Source organism: Protobothrops mucrosquamatus, unplaced genomic scaffold, assembly GCF_001527695.2.
Source record: "Protobothrops mucrosquamatus isolate PMUCROS unplaced genomic scaffold, P.Mucros_1.0 scaffold115, whole genome shotgun sequence".
NCBI lineage: Eukaryota > Metazoa > Chordata > Lepidosauria > Squamata > Viperidae > Protobothrops > Protobothrops mucrosquamatus.
The window spans coordinates 1,424,492-1,438,886 of record NW_015386487.1 but is presented as its reverse complement, the minus strand read 5'-3'; the positions used below and the strand labels follow the sequence as shown (position 1 = coordinate 1,438,886).

The 14,395-nt window shown below is 54.9% G+C and overlaps 4 protein-coding genes and 1 long non-coding RNA gene across 5 annotated transcripts; 4 read left to right on the top strand and 1 right to left on the bottom strand.

Moving 5' to 3' along the window:
* Positions 1 to 648: 648 nt before the first annotated feature.
* TTC36 (tetratricopeptide repeat domain 36) lies at positions 649 to 2,432 on the top strand. Its single transcript, XM_015812891.1, has 3 exons — positions 649 to 763; positions 1,300 to 1,488; positions 2,182 to 2,432. The coding sequence occupies exons 1-3, from the start codon at positions 658 to 660 to the stop codon at positions 2,430 to 2,432; spliced, it is 546 nt and encodes a 181-aa protein (XP_015668377.1). The 5' UTR covers positions 649 to 657.
* Positions 2,433 to 2,768: 336 nt separating this feature from the next.
* TMEM25 (transmembrane protein 25) lies at positions 2,769 to 4,353 on the top strand (the record flags this gene model as incomplete). Its single annotated transcript, XM_029283521.1, has 4 exons — positions 2,769 to 2,958; positions 3,039 to 3,347; positions 3,452 to 3,742; positions 4,223 to 4,353. Coding segments are annotated over exons 1-4 (921 nt in total), but the record flags the coding sequence as incomplete, so codon positions are not given.
* An 83-nt stretch (positions 4,354 to 4,436) lies between these two features.
* Positions 4,437 to 4,919, top strand: LOC114922352. The gene is made up of 3 exons (XR_003810387.1): positions 4,437 to 4,463; positions 4,708 to 4,802; positions 4,898 to 4,919. It is a non-coding gene; the product is annotated as an uncharacterized LOC114922352 (long non-coding RNA).
* Positions 4,920 to 6,376: 1,457 nt separating this feature from the next.
* IFT46 (intraflagellar transport 46) lies at positions 6,377 to 9,191 on the bottom strand. The gene is made up of 12 exons (XM_029283520.1): positions 9,003 to 9,191; positions 8,719 to 8,815; positions 8,569 to 8,630; positions 8,324 to 8,472; positions 8,160 to 8,234; positions 7,986 to 8,079; positions 7,673 to 7,801; positions 7,471 to 7,592; positions 7,283 to 7,349; positions 7,085 to 7,145; positions 6,800 to 6,885; positions 6,377 to 6,642 (listed from the first exon to the last, which is right to left on the bottom strand). Exons 1-12 carry the CDS (start codon positions 9,189 to 9,191, stop codon positions 6,547 to 6,549), a joined length of 1,227 nt encoding a protein of 408 aa, XP_029139353.1. The 3' UTR covers positions 6,377 to 6,546.
* Positions 9,187 to 14,264, top strand: ARCN1 (archain 1). The gene is made up of 10 exons (XM_015812916.1): positions 9,187 to 9,192; positions 9,338 to 9,601; positions 9,695 to 9,874; positions 9,985 to 10,190; positions 10,962 to 11,126; positions 11,639 to 11,804; positions 11,901 to 12,048; positions 12,199 to 12,307; positions 12,408 to 12,612; positions 12,917 to 14,264. The coding sequence occupies exons 1-10, from the start codon at positions 9,190 to 9,192 to the stop codon at positions 13,004 to 13,006; spliced, it is 1,536 nt and encodes a 511-aa protein (XP_015668402.1). The 5' UTR covers positions 9,187 to 9,189; the 3' UTR covers positions 13,007 to 14,264.
* The last annotated feature ends 131 nt before the right edge of the window (positions 14,265 to 14,395 follow it).

Genomic DNA, 14,395 nt, shown 5'->3' with positions numbered 1-14,395 from the left:
AACAAGGTGAAAATCCCCGGCAGCTGCTTTCCTCCATAATCCTGACGCCTGAGAGCAAGAGAATGACTCAGTCCAGCCTCTGCTGGAAGCGTTCCCATTTTTGATTCATTTTTCTCAGCGGCATTTTTTCACAGGATGCCCAAGAAAAAGCCCCGCTGAATCAATCTCCATGTTAAACCTGCCCCCATTTGAGTTGGCTTGTCATACACAAAGGCTCTTGAAGGACAGAGAAACGGATGCTGACTCCAACGCAGCAGCTCCTTTTGCTTTCCACAAGGGAGATGATGCTTTAATTCCGGTACCAGGAAGCCCCTTCCTCCAAAGTCAGATTGTTCATCTACTAGCATGAAGCTTCCTGTTCAGCAGGTTCCTGTTCCTCTCCTCTACGGCCTCAGTCCTGCTCTTTCTGGGCTCCCCCATTTCATCTGTCCAAATATGCTCAGGAAAAGGGCCCAGGACCCCAACTTCAGCTCCCTGATCACCCCCAACAGTTGCCCTTCACTGCCTTCTGCACTGTAGGAGGCTGGCGGGCACAGCCCAGCTCCTCCCTCGTGGCCATTGGCTGCTGCTGGACCGGCCCCTTCCTCCCCAGCCAGAGCTTTCAAGATCTCTTTGAAGGGGCCCAATTCTCCCCACAGAACTCACCAGGGCTTCAACATGGCCACCATCAATGATCAGGCAGTTTTGAAAACTATTTTCCACCCAAATGTTCCCTTTGATGAAGATTGGCAGGAGGAGCAGGAGAAGCAACAACTAATCCAAGGTGATGACTCACTTTCGGGGAGGGGAAGGGGGGAGGTGGTTTTTCATAAACTTCAGAGGCTTCTTTCTTTGCAAGCTCTCGGAAGCAAGGAGATGCCTCCGATCTCTGGGCTCACAACAGATTTTTCAACCTATTTCTCACAAATCATTTTCAAGTCAGACACCTGAAAGGGATGGTGGGCTGGAGAGATTTTGCCCATCGCTCTCCAAAACTTGGATTGGGAGGAGAAGGTTGGCAGGCTGCTTTCAGACCCTTGCTACCTTTGTTCATGCTTCAAAAAGCAGCAAGGCTATAAGGCTCAATACTTAACCAGTTGCTTCCTTCTCACCGAAGGGCAGTCCGTCTTTCAAAAGACAAGGGTGGGGGAAGGCTTGGCTGTTACAACTGCCTCTTCCAAAGCTTAGGTTTGAGGAGTTGCTTGGGACCCATCGTCCCTGGAGTGGCATTGGCATCTGGCTACCAGTTGGCTCTCAAGGAGATTATTAGTTGCCAGATCCAGCTCCCTTTTTCCTGACTGCTTCTCACGCTGGTGACAGAAGGCGGCTTTGATCCTGAGCTGCTGAGGCAAACCACTCATCTGGAGGCCCAGGGAATCGCAGCAGCTGAAGGAGGCGACCTGGAGCTGGCCCTGGAAAAGTTTAACCAAGCCATCCAGCTGCTTCCAGAGCGAGCCTCGGCCTTCAACAACCGTGCACAAGCTCTTCGGCTCCAAGGGGATGTCGCAAGTAAGTGCGCTCAGGGCTTCATCCATCCTCCCCCTCCACTGGTGACCATGGCTGCACTTGGCCTGGGATAGGAATCTCAGTCGCTCAGGGCACTAAAGCAGGGCATCTGCTTCGGTCTGAGAGCACAAAGCAAGACCATCGCTTTGAATCTGCTTGGATCACTTCATCTTAAGCACAGCATTTTTGGATTTTTGTTGGGTCTATTAGCAAAACTGCCAGCAGCTGCTCTAGAAATATAAAGTCTCCTCACCAGAGAGGTTCCCATCCATTGGGATAACAGGTCATACAAACACAGAAGGTGACTGGGATGCTGGACAGTAGTCTCCTGAACTAGGGTTCCACTCTCCCTGTTTGATCCTGTTCCTTTTCAGATCCCTGTATCTCGTTTATCTGATTTGTATGGCTACCCAACTCACAATACGATTCACAATTAGGTCAAAAAGAAAGGAACCAAAACTTAATGAGGATCTAGAACAGAAAAGCAGAATGAGGCCAACCACCACATGTGCCTTTCAAGAATGGACTCTGGCCAGGCCCATCCCTCCCTCCAGCCCAAGCTTCTGGGAATGGGACAAGGGTCCATAGGGCAGCCCCACCTCTGCCATGAACGGCTCAGGTTTCCTATTTGTACAAGGCACTGACCCAACGTTTATTTAATTAACTCGGCCACGCATTCTTTTTCCATCCCATCAGAGGCGCTGGAAGACTTGGAGGCAGCACTGAAGCTCAGCAAAGGGGCCGGCCCGGTAGCCCGCCAAGGCTTTGTCCAACGCGGGCTGATCCAGCGGTTGCAAGGCCAGGAGGAAGCGGCCCGGAGAAGCTTTGAGCAGGGGGCCGCCCTGGGCAGCGTCTTTGCCCGCCGGCAGCTGGCACTGATGAACCCTTACGCAGCCCTCTGCAACCAGATGTTGGCGGAGCTGATGAGGAAGAAGGAGACCTGTTGAGCCTGGCTGCGAGGGGGGAGGGGAAGGGGGCGAGAGGGCAGCTGAATAAAGCCCACGGCTTGACACCGCCAACCAAGGCCTGCTTTTGTCGCCCGAGTCCCCAGCCAGCAGCCCCCTGCGGAGGGAGGGAGGGAGGGAGGGAGAGAAGAGGGCCCCGCTAGGCAGCGCTTTTTCAGGTCGCCCTGGCGGCGGTATTCGGGCAGGATCGCGAGTCTTCGGACCGAGAAATCCAGGCCGGGATTTCTAACGTGCCGGTCGGTTGAAAACGCTGCTGCCGCATCCTGGAGGTGAGCGGCCTGTGGTGCTCCGGGAGCCCCTCCCGCCTCGCAGCCCAGGATGGACGCGGCTCCGGGTCCCGCAGCGAGAGGCGCGCCGCCCCCCGAAGGCTGGCTGCTCTGCCCGGGGCGCCCCTTTCTGTCCCCCCGCCGGCGCCGGAGAGGCGGCTCGGTGCCCGGGAGCTCCTCGTCCGCGCTGTTGCTGCTGCTGCCACTGCTGCTGCCGTTCCTGCTGCGGCGCGCCACACCAGGTAGGGCGGCGGGCGACGCGCTTTTCTCCCGCGAACTACGGTTCCCTCCGGCCGGTAACCTCCGCTCCGCTCCGCCGCAGGTGCGGTGGCGACGTCGGAGACCAGGATCGACGGGCGGGCCCTGTCGGTGAGCAGCTTGCGGGAGGCCGAGAGCCGCGCCTTCACCTGCCTGGCGGCGGCCCCCAACCTCACCTGGTACCTCAACGGGGAGCGGCAGGAGACGAACTCATCCGGGGGGGGGCTGGCCGCGGCCGGCGACGCCTTGGGGGAGGGCGGCAGCGGCACTTTCGTGGTCACGGCGCGGCGCGTGGACCACCGGCTGGACTGCGACGCCACCGACCCGGCCACGGGGCGCGTCTCCACCGCCTCGGTCCTCCTCAACGTGCAGTGTGAGCGCGGCGGGCGGAGGGGCGGGCGGCTGGTGGGCGCAGGGGGCTCCGGAGGGGAGAAGCGGGATGGAGGCTGACCGGCGCCGCCCTCTGTACGAGTGCAGTTCAGCCCGAAATCGTGAAGGTGGACGCCCATTACCGCGAGGCGAGCGAGCCCGGCCTCCTGCTGGTGCTCTTCGTGCTGGTCCAAGCCAACCCGCCGGCCGACGTGACCTGGGTGGACCAGGACGGGCAGGTGACGGTCAACGCCTCCCGCTTCCTGCTGCTCGACACCCAGACCTATCCCTGGCTCGCCAACCACACCGTGAGAGTGCAGCTGCACAGCCCGCCCCGGAACGCCTCCCTCCGCGCCTCCAACGGCCTGGGCGTCGCCAGCTCCTCCGTTCCGCTCCCCGGTAGGTAGGGGTGCGGGGTCCGGGCCTGGGCGGGGACTCACAGGCCTGGACCAGGGATTGGGGCAGGTCCGCAGCCTCCGCCAAGCATGAACTGGCTGGCACCAAGGCCTCCCTTCTCCTCTTCATGGATGCCAGATCCAAGCCTTCCTTCCATCCCACAGCCCCAGGGGAGTCTGTCTCCTTGCCACTCCAGGGCCCATCTGCGCCCCAACAGTTGGATGCAGCCCTCTGCGACCCCAGGCTGCCTTCCCTGTTCTTGGCCTGTAGGAGGCAGACATTCAGATGCTTGCATTGCCCTGGCAAAATTCCTTTGAGGCTACTTCCCAGAGACAGGGCAGCCTTCCTGCAGAGAGCAACACTGGGCGAGGGAAAGCCAGCAAGAGGAGGGCCAGCTTGCTTATCTGGATGAGGCCACGTTTCAACACAGTAGAGAGCAGGGTGAAGCCACGGCCTGCTGACAAGCATCTCCGGCTTCTCTAGGTCTCCTGGCCACCCAGCTTGAACTGCCTCTGGTGGCCCTCGTGGGGGCAGCTGCTGTGGCTCTGGTGATATTGCTGAGTTTTGGGGTGCTAATCAGTTGGGCTGTTTCCCAGAAGCCCAAAAAGTCAGCAGGTAGGTGCAGAAGCCTTTTCAGCCTGGGCTGGGCCTGTCTCCTTGCTGGGGGTCACCTTCCTTTCTCTTCTTTTTTAGGACATGGCCTAGCAGCGCAGCTTCCTCTGAGGTAACCTTCTGGGACTGCTAGGGGGGGGTAAAAGCCCCTTGTTTGCTCTGTAGCCTCTTTTGGGAATACTTTATACAGACCCACTGACAGGTGGCATAAGCACCTCCCCAGAGAACGATGCTCTGGTCAGCTTTCTCTGAGGGTCAGAGAAAGTAAAATCCCAAGAACCCGTGGCCTTGCCTTGAAGCATGTATGGGGGGGAGCTGGGAGGATCCGAGAGCGAATTGCTTTGCATTTCCCACAGCAATGTCCTTCAGCCGAAGGAAGCCCATCTGACACGGGCAAACAGGTCTCTCCCTTCTAACCTGAAACTCAACGATCTTGTGCCAGAACCAAAAAGTAAGTGGTGAGGATCTTGGGGGGGAGCTGGAAAAGGGGGGGGGCATGTCAAGGCATGAGTCACTGCTCCAGCACTCTTTCCCACTACTCCAAAGGTAGAGCGAATAGTGCTCCTACAGAACAAGATGAAGATGCTATTTCGGACCCAAAAAATCACCCGGTCCTTGCTGAACAAGGTAACGGGACCTTCTGCCATGTAGGGTGGGGGTGGGGAAGGAGCTACATTCATTTGGCCAAGCCCCTCTTGATTTAATTCTGAAACATAGGAAATGCTAGCGTTCAGTGATATACCAGTTTAATACAGCTAATTCTGTAGCAGGAAAAGCTGTGAGATATTGGAGACATTCCCTTTTCAAGAGACAGTTCTGACCAGCTCCACCTGGTGCTGGAGAAGACTGCTGTGCACTCACCACCCCAGGGAAATGTCAGATGAGTCAGAAGAATGTCTGTCCTAAGTAGCATTTTAGGACTCTTTCACAGTTTTACTAGTGGGAGGCTCTTTCAGAAGAAAAGCCCACCTTCGTTTTAGTCAGCAACCCCGAATTCTTTGGCAAAATGCAGTCCTGCAGAGCACCCTTTTGCCATCCAGCATTTCAGGCATGCTACCAGGGGAAGTAAGCTGCCGTTGGTGCTGTGTGAAAGGCACCCACTGATGCCTGCCTGTTTCCTTATTGCAACTGAATCTGCTTAGAACTTAGAAGTAAGTCATCTCTGTTGGATGATCCTGCATGCTCATGGATAGTTTCAAAGAAACCTAAGTCTTTCAAAAATCCTGCAAAAGTAACTGTTGTGGACCAAATTCCATATCCTCTTTTTCTGCTTCTGCAGGTTTGGGCCAATTTCTTACCGTTGGATATATTTATAGAGCCACTAGTATGAGTAGCGATGAAATCTGGCTGTGAAGTCTGTCACCGTGTCCATCCCCAGCACAGAGAAGCAAGAGAGGCACAAGGAGGGTGGGCAAAGGGGGCCAGGAGTACCTCTGCTCTTAACCCTGGAACAGGACGGTGAGGGCACCTCCAGGGGCAAAGGAGCCCCTGGCAGGGTTTGGTCCTGGACAACAGGTTGAACTGTACAGGGTGGGTCCTTTTCACTCTTTACTCGTTTCCAGCAAAACAGGCATCCAGCAGCTGCCCTGCTTCTCCATCCAACCTGAGGACTGTCTTCCTAACCTGGCCTTTGCCATCTGCAGACCGGGAAAGCTATCGCCATGCACATCTCAGCCCAGGATTGCAGCTTTGCAACTTCTATGCTTAAAGAATAAATGACTGTGATTAAGGTGTTACCCTTTCCTTCCCCCTGCCTGGATTTGCCTGCGAGGCTGCTATAAAAAGGACTCTCAATCTCTCAGTCCCCCAGTCCCCGGGAAGTAAAAGAAGCCCAATAAACCTAGGCACATACATAAAGTGCTGGCATGTGTTGCAGTTAAAAGGCAGAGCAGGCTGCTGGACCTGTTTCAAAGCCTTACAATAGCTTTGCTCTGCTCCCAAGAGCTCCAATCCAGCAACAAGACACAAAGTCCCACATTCCCCAAACTCTCGGCTTGCATACCATCTCTCCTTGAGAGGCAGGGCAACACTTACAGCAAAACTTTATTACACAAATATCACACTGAATTATCATCTGAATGACAGGCCAGCAACAATTCCAAGGGAATGGGTTCTGGAAACCTCTCTTAAATAACCCTGAGGTCAGCAGCACCTTTATTTAAACATCGGGAGGCAGGAAACTGTGACCTCTGCTCTCAGGTGAAACTTAAAATATCTATCTCTCCAGCCTGTGAGGGTGGATTGGAGGGGGGGCTGACAACCTTCTTGCCCTCAGCCAGAGCCTTGAAATGCTGCAAAAAAGCAGAAACCACCAATGAAGTGAATCTCATTTCAGGCTTCCTGTGGAGACCGTTCCTTCTAGAGTCTCCTGGTGAAAGCAGGTAGAGAAGACCTGTTCCAGCAGGCCCCCTTCTTGTGGGTAGCAATAGTAGCAGCTCTCTTGCTTACCTGTGAATTTTTGAATTCGGAGTACAGTGAGAATAAGGTGTGCAGAGGCTGGATGTGACCCTTGTAGACAGGAATGTCTAGAATGGCTGGAGAAAAACCCCAAGAGAAGCATTTAAGCCAGAAGCTCCAGGTCCAACTTCGTTAAGTGGAACCCAGAGAACTCTGCCAGGTGCTGGACGATCCATGAGATGTTTGGTTCCAGAGCTATTTTGGCTCAGTCCAGAGTCAACGAGCCAGGCCTTCAGCAAACATCCCCAGGGGCGGCACGGGGGTCAGGGCACTCACCACAGATGATGTCTGTGTATTCAGCTAAGCTGCAGTTAACCTCAGCAGTCGGGAGGCTCACCTGGGGGCCAGAAAGGAAAGTTTAAGGCTGACTGCACTTTCTGCATGAAGCAGCTCTCATGATCCTGCTGGAAACCCTCAAAAGAAACCAGTTATAGGGTATGGGGCAGAACTTACCCATTGGGGAGGTCACTATACCTTTCCCAGCAACTCTTCAAACTCTGGAGTCCATTCTTGCATCAGCGTATCTATATCGGGCATCGGCCTGCAAAGGACAAGCAGCCCTGAGAGCCAGTCACCAGGAGGCCCTATGGGAGCACTTCCCCGTTGTAAAGAGGAAAAAGGCAAGAAGCATCAAGGGCTCCTCGGGGGACATCGAGGCAGACCTAGCATAATGGACAGTGGCCGGAGGCTTGCAGCGGTGGAGTTCACTGATGCTCTCAATCCAGCTCTCCACGGCTTTGGGGTTCTTCTCCGCATTCTCAAGGCTCTTTACTTTCACCTGCTGCTAGAAATGCAAGCCGACCTCGTCAGTGGACTGGACCTGTGGCGATGGCTTCCTGCCCATTTCCTTCCTCCTCCACTTACAGCTACATTATGCTGCTTGGAGTTCTCGGTGAGCCACAAGGAAAGTACGGTGGGATCCGACTGTTTGGTGGATGGCTCATCCAGCACTAACAAGCCCAAATTATCCATCTTCCCATCTGGGCGTGGAACCTGCAAAAAATGAGCCACAGCAACATATTTTCAAACCTCCCAAGGGACAGAGCAAGTCCTTGAGGGCCATTGGCCAAGGCTCTGGGCCTCAACTCTCCAGCATCTTCCACAGGCCAGCAGCAAGAGCTCCAGGAAAGGGTCTCATGGGACAAACGCTCCCCCCAGGACCCAGGCTTCTGGGCACCTTCAGGAAAGCATCGATGTCTCCCACGGCAGGAATGAAGTCCGGGATGAAAGGCTTCAGCTTGTGCTCCAGGTCGATCATTTGGGAGGAATACCTGAGGGGGGAAGGAGGGAGCCGCTCAGCGCAGCGCCAGGTGCCCCTCCTCACACACACCCCCACCAGCCCCCCCCTCACCTCCGGATGTACTGAAACAGCTCCTTCACCTCCAGGGAGACGGGCAGGTAGTCGTAGTCGGCCGAGTTGTAAGCCCTGCGGAGAGAGGGAGGAGACAGCGCGGCTGAGCCCCGGCCGCCCCCGCGCCCGCGCCCCCCCCCGGCGCTACCCCTCCCCCGCGCTACCCCTCCAGCGGGGCGCCGTGCTCGTCATCCTCGTCGTCGTCGTCGTCGTCCGAGTCGGTCTCCGAGGAGTCCTCGTCGTCGTCCTCCACCTCGTGGCCGCTAAAGCGCCGGCCGGAGCCCAGCGCGGCGCCCCCCCCGCCGCCCTTCTTCTCGGGCTGCAACAGGGCGCCCGCGGGCCGGTCGGGGGCGGCGACGGGGGCCCAGCCGGGCGCGCGCGGTGGGGTGCTCCCTCCCTTCAGGGCTGCCGCGCCTCCATCCTCGTCCTCGTCGCTGCTATCCCTGCACGGCGGGCGCGCGGGGCGCGGGCCTGCGGGCGGGAACGGCGGTGTCACGGGGGAAGGGGGAGGGGGCGGTGTAGCGCGGCTCCCTCGTGCCCGCCTCCCCCGGGCACCCACCGGGCTGCGGCGGGCTGGGCGCGTAGATGCTGGCGACCTCCTCCGTCTCGTTCACGTCCAGGCTCTCGTCGTAGGGCTGGTTCTCCACTAGCCGCGTCTAAAAGCGAGAGAAACGCGAGGGAGGGCGGCTCGCCGGCGCCCAGACTTCGGCTGCGCCCCCGGCCCTGCCCCGCACCTGCAGCCCTGGCTCGGGCGGCGCCGGTGGCGCTCCGCTCATGCTGCGTCGGGGGCCGCGGGAGTTGGGGCCGCAGCGGGTCCGTCGCCAGGCAACGGGAGGCCGGAACCTTCTCGCGAGAACCGGCTGCATTTTTCCCCCTCCACACTAGGGCCGACTGCGCCTGCGTAGTGACGCCGCTTCCGCCTGAGAGACGTGGCTCGCCGCCATCTTGTGCGGGACTCGGAAGCGGCGGAGACGCGGCGCCCAGCAGCAGCAGGAGCAACTCCGCGGAGGCCGCCGCCGCCGTCGCCGCCATGGTGAGGCTCGGCCGAAACAAGCCTCGGCCCTACGGCCGGGAGCCGGCGGGACGGGCCGGGAGAGGCGGTTGCGAGCCGGCGCTCTCCCCGCGCTAGGCCGGCCTCCGGAGCCGCCTTGCGAGCGTGGGCCTTCTCTCCTCCGCAGGTGCTCCTGGCCGCCGCGGTCTGCACGAAAGCGGGGAAGGCGATCGTGTCGCGGCAGTTCGTGGAGATGACGCGGACGCGCATCGAGGGGCTGCTGGCGGCCTTCCCCAAGCTGATGAACACGGGGAAGCAGCACACGTTCGTGGAGACGGAGAGCGTGCGCTACGTGTACCAGCCGCTGGAGAAGCTCTACATGGTGCTCATCACCACCAAGAACAGCAACATCCTGGAGGACCTGGAGACGCTGCGGCTCTTCTCCCGGGTGGTAAGTGAGCTGGGCGGTGGCGGGAGGCGGCTGGCCGGGCAGACGGAGAGGAGAGCGGGCCGAGCGCTGAGCCTTCCCCGTCGCCCCCTGCAGATCCCCGAGTACTGCAGGGCGCTGGAGGAGAGCGAGATCTCCGAGCACTGCTTCGACCTCATCTTTGCCTTCGACGAGATCGTCGCCCTGGGCTACCGGGAGAACGTCAACCTGGCCCAGATCCGGACCTTCACCGAGATGGATTCTCACGAGGAGAAGGTCTTCAGGGCTGTTCGCGAAGTAGGTCAAAGGTTCTCTGGCTTTCTGTGGAAGATGGCTGGTCACCCGCTTCTTTTCTGTTCTGCTCTCAGACAAAGCCATTTGCTTTGTTTTTGCTTCCTTTTTTCAAGACCCAAGAACGAGAAGCTAAGGCTGAGATGCGACGGAAAGCCAAGGAGCTACAACAAGCACGGAGGGATGCCGAGCGGCGAGGCACCAAAGCTCCAGGATTTGGGGGCTTTGGCAATTCAGCCGTATCAGGAGGCACCCTTGCTGCTATGATCACTGAAACCATTATTGAGTCAGAGAAGCCAAAAATAACTCCGGCTCCAACCAGGTGTGTCATTTGCTTTGGGGGCAAGATTGGTTGCAGAAGGTAAATGGGTTGCAAGGGAGGGTTCATGGGTCTCTATGCATTTACAGGTAGTCCTCAACGTACGACCACAATTGAGCCCAAACTTTCTGTTGCTGGGACAGTTGTGAGTTTTGCCCCATTTTGCGACTTTTTTTGCCAGAGTTGTTAAGTGAATCTGCAGTTGTTAATTTAGTAACATGGTTGTTAAGTGAATCTAGCTTCCTCATTGACTTTGCTTGTCAAAAGGTCACAAAAGGTGATCATATGATCCCGGGACCATCATGTGTCAATTGTCAGACCTCTGAATTTTGATCAGGTGACCATGAGGCTATTGCAACGAAAAATGGTCATAAGTCACTTTTTTCAGTGCCATTGTAACTTTGAACGGTCACTAAATGAAATGTTGAGTTGAGAATTATCTGTATTGTTTCATGGGGGACATACTTGTTTTTCTGCTTGCGTAAAGATTCAGAACGACTTACAGTAACGTTCAAATGGCAAATAACACAAAAGCAGCATTGGTCAGAACAGGGCGAGATGGTGACTTAGTTGGGATGTGTAGCAGATACATTGATGAGCTAAAGCCTGAGAACTTTCTTGTGGATTTCTCCCATCTGAAGATCCTGGATGGCACATGAACAAATCTTCATTTTTTTCTTAATGAAATGGGCGATGCAGAGCAAGGAAAGCAGGGAAGGATCTTGCTGCTTCCTTTGGGCAAAATGTCTCATGCATTTTGTTTTGTTTGTTTAGACCTTCTGGTTCAAACAAGGCACTTAAGCTCGGCACTAAAGGGAAGGAAGTGGATAATTTTGTGGATAAACTAAAATCTGAAGGTGAAAATATTGTTGCTTCTTCTGTTGGCAAGCGTTCCTCAAATTCAGCAGCTGTTCTTGCTCCACCCATTAACATGGAGAGGTATGTGTATTACCCAGGAATGCGGAAAGGTAAAGAGAAAAGCACACAGCAACCCTGCATAGCAAAAACCAGGTTTCTGTTCTAACCCAAGCCCAGAGGAAACCTGGTCTCCTGGAGAGTAAATATCTTTAGTGGACTTTCAAGCAGGAACTCAGCAGCTAGGTGGAGTTTGGGTAATCAGGTGAAGCTTTGACTGAGAGCACTGTTATGTTAAGCCAAAGGGAGCTTTTTAACCATGGTTTGATGGCTGAGTCTTTGTCTAGTTCAACACTGTCCCAAGCAGTAAACCATAATGAAACCAGTCAAGCTGTGGGTTAGCACAATGCTGTTTGGAGATGTTTGGGCTTTCAGTGAATTTGCAAGGGTCAAGGCTGTAATACATAGTGATGATTTGTGGCTCTCCTGAGGAGGCAGGGCTGCAGAAGGGCTGCCTCTCTCTTAATACCTGGGAAGCCCAGTTGGAAGGAAGGAGGCCTCTAACGCCCTGTCCCCTGGGTCCTCCCTTCTTCTAGCGTGCATATGAAGATAGAAGAGAAGATCTCGCTAACCTGTGGCCGGGATGGGGGGCTTCAAAACATGGAGCTGCATGGTATGATCATGCTGCGGATCCTGGATGAAAAGTTTGCTCGTATTTGTATCCACATTGAGAATGAGGACAAAAAAGGTGTGCAACTCCAGGTAAGGTTGGCTGGAGGTTAGGATCGGGGTTATTTTGAGGTGGGCACGTCTGTTTTGGGGTGGAGTGGCTTGGCTGACCGGTGGCTCCCTTTTCAGACTCACCCCAATGTTGACAAGAAGCTTTTTATGTCAGAGTCTGTGATTGGCTTGAAGAACCCAGATAAGTCGTTCCCCATCAATAGTGACGTGGGAGTGCTGAAATGGCGGCTGCAAACGACGGAGGAGTCTCTCATTCCGCTGACCAGTGAGTTGCTTCAGTTCAGGGAGTAGCAGGTATCCCAGAGGCGGCAGCCAGCCAGCCAGCCAGCCAGCCAGTGTCCTGCTCCTATCCCTGCTGAGAACATTCAGATCTCCTTGCTTGAACTATCTCAGCTGGCTTTCTTTTGGATCCTAGTTAATTGCTGGCCCTCAGAAAGTGGCAACAGCTGTGATGTCAACATTGAGTATGAGCTGCAGGAGGATAGGCTGGAGTTAAATGACGTGGTAATCACCATCCCTTTGCCGTGAGTAATTGTCCTGCCTGCCAAGAATCTTCCCAACCACCAGGAGTACCAGTTCTGGGGTGGTGGGGCGTTCAGAGCTAACTCATTGTTGATTGCCTAGGTCTGGTGTGGGGGTTCCTGTAATTGGAGAGATTAATGGTGAATACCGCCACGATAGCCGAAAAAACCTTCTCGAGTGGTGCTTGCCAGTGGTTGATGTCAAAAACAAGAGTGGCAGCCTGGAGTTCAGCATCACAGGGCAACCAAATGACTTCTTCCCCGTGCACGTTTCCTTTGTCTCTAAGAAGAACTTCTGCAACATTCAGGTGTGCCTTGCTGGGGGCTGAATGACAACTGTCGCCCTTCTCCTTTCCTGTGCCCTATTTGGAGAAAGCTACCTATCGGGGCAGAAGGAAGGGAGCTGTTTCCACCCAAATGGGACTGGCAGAACAGCTGCTTCTCCACTGAATGGTGTCCTGAGCCTCTTTGTCAGCGGTTACTCGTTTCTTCAGGCCGCCCTGGTCATTCACAGGGACCAAAACCTCCACCCTTTTATTGGCACTTGGGGAAGTCAAGGACAGTGACTGGTGGCAGGTCTTGCCTTCCCAACTAACTCTTTTCTTTCTGCAGGTCACCCAAGTGACTCAGGTGGATGGGAACAGCCCTGTGAGATTCTCCACAGAGACCACCTTCCTCGTGGACAAATACGAGATCCTGTAACCCTTGTTGAAGGGAAGCAGCAAGCAAGGCCGAGACTGACTATGTACAGAGAGAGCTGCAGCCTTCAGCGTCAGGGAACGTTATTTGTTTACCTACTGACCTTATTTCCCAAGTCCCAACCACTCAGGCCGGGAGAGACTGCCTGCTTCTCTGGCACAGATGCCCCCCCTTGGCAGGCGCCTTCTCCCTCCACCCCACCCCACCTTTTCTTCCATAGAGGGTATCCCAAAATGGTTCCAGATGCAGCGGCAAGGAGATTGCTACCAGCAGCCTCCCTTTTCCAGTGCTGTGCTGACCTTGCCAACCCATCTGATCCTGAGCGGAGGTGGGGGAAGCTTCCATGCTTGTGCAGCTCTCGCCTGAAAGCTCCTCCCTTCTCTCTTACCATTTTCTTGAACCTGGTGCCCCTGCAGAAGAATAAAGGGCAGCTCTTTCTGGCTTCTCTGACTTTGAGATCCTGGAAATCTCAGCTTGTGGGCAGGGACGCATTGGGCACCTTGAATGCATTGGGCTGTGCTTGCCTGCTAAAGAAGACCCCACACCACCTCTGTCCAGAGAGCCCTAGGTGGGGACCGTGAATCATACTGATTTGGAGATTTGTCTGCCTGATTCTTAATATGGGGTTCAATTTAATTCTATTGTCAAATGCAATTTATTCCCAAATGATATTGAAGGTGACACTGAAATAAGATTTTGGAACCCTGCAAAATAATTACTTACAGCCTGTATGGCACATTCCAGTGTATGCTCCTGAATCCAATAAAGAATATTATAAAAGAAAAAAAAAAGTGCTCTTTAGCTCTCGGCAAACGAGGACTGAGGGTGAGTCCTGAAGCATTGCTGGATCTAAAAAGTAATTGCCTCAGGAGAACACAGTTGCTTCAGATGGGTGAGGTACTCCCAAGAAAATGAAGGAGCATCCCCCCCCCATGAACTGGGACCCACCAGAAATGAGAAGGCAAGGCAGGCAGCTTCACCTGTCCAGCCCTGGTGACTGGGGAAGCAGCTGACGGTGGGGGCTCAGGGCAGAAAGGATGGCAGACTGGGCCAGTGTCAAAGGAACACTTCAGTATGGAGCAGGCATTTAAGTAATGCAAGACTCCTAAGATGTTGAGACTAAACTATAATTGAACTTTGCTTCTGTGTTTGGGGGCCTCAGGCTAAAATGTGATATGTTATGATCAGGAAAAATGTATGTTTGGTAAGATGGCCAATTTCATTTCCTTCAAAATAAAAAGTCATATTCTTCAAATACATATTTAACCAATAAAGGAGAATATTTGTAGCTCGGTTGAAATGAGGGGTCCTTGGTGTTCTCTGAGCTTGCTTGTTTTCTTGCAGACTTTTCATTACCATCACTGTTGATGAGGCAATGAACTGTCCTGTACT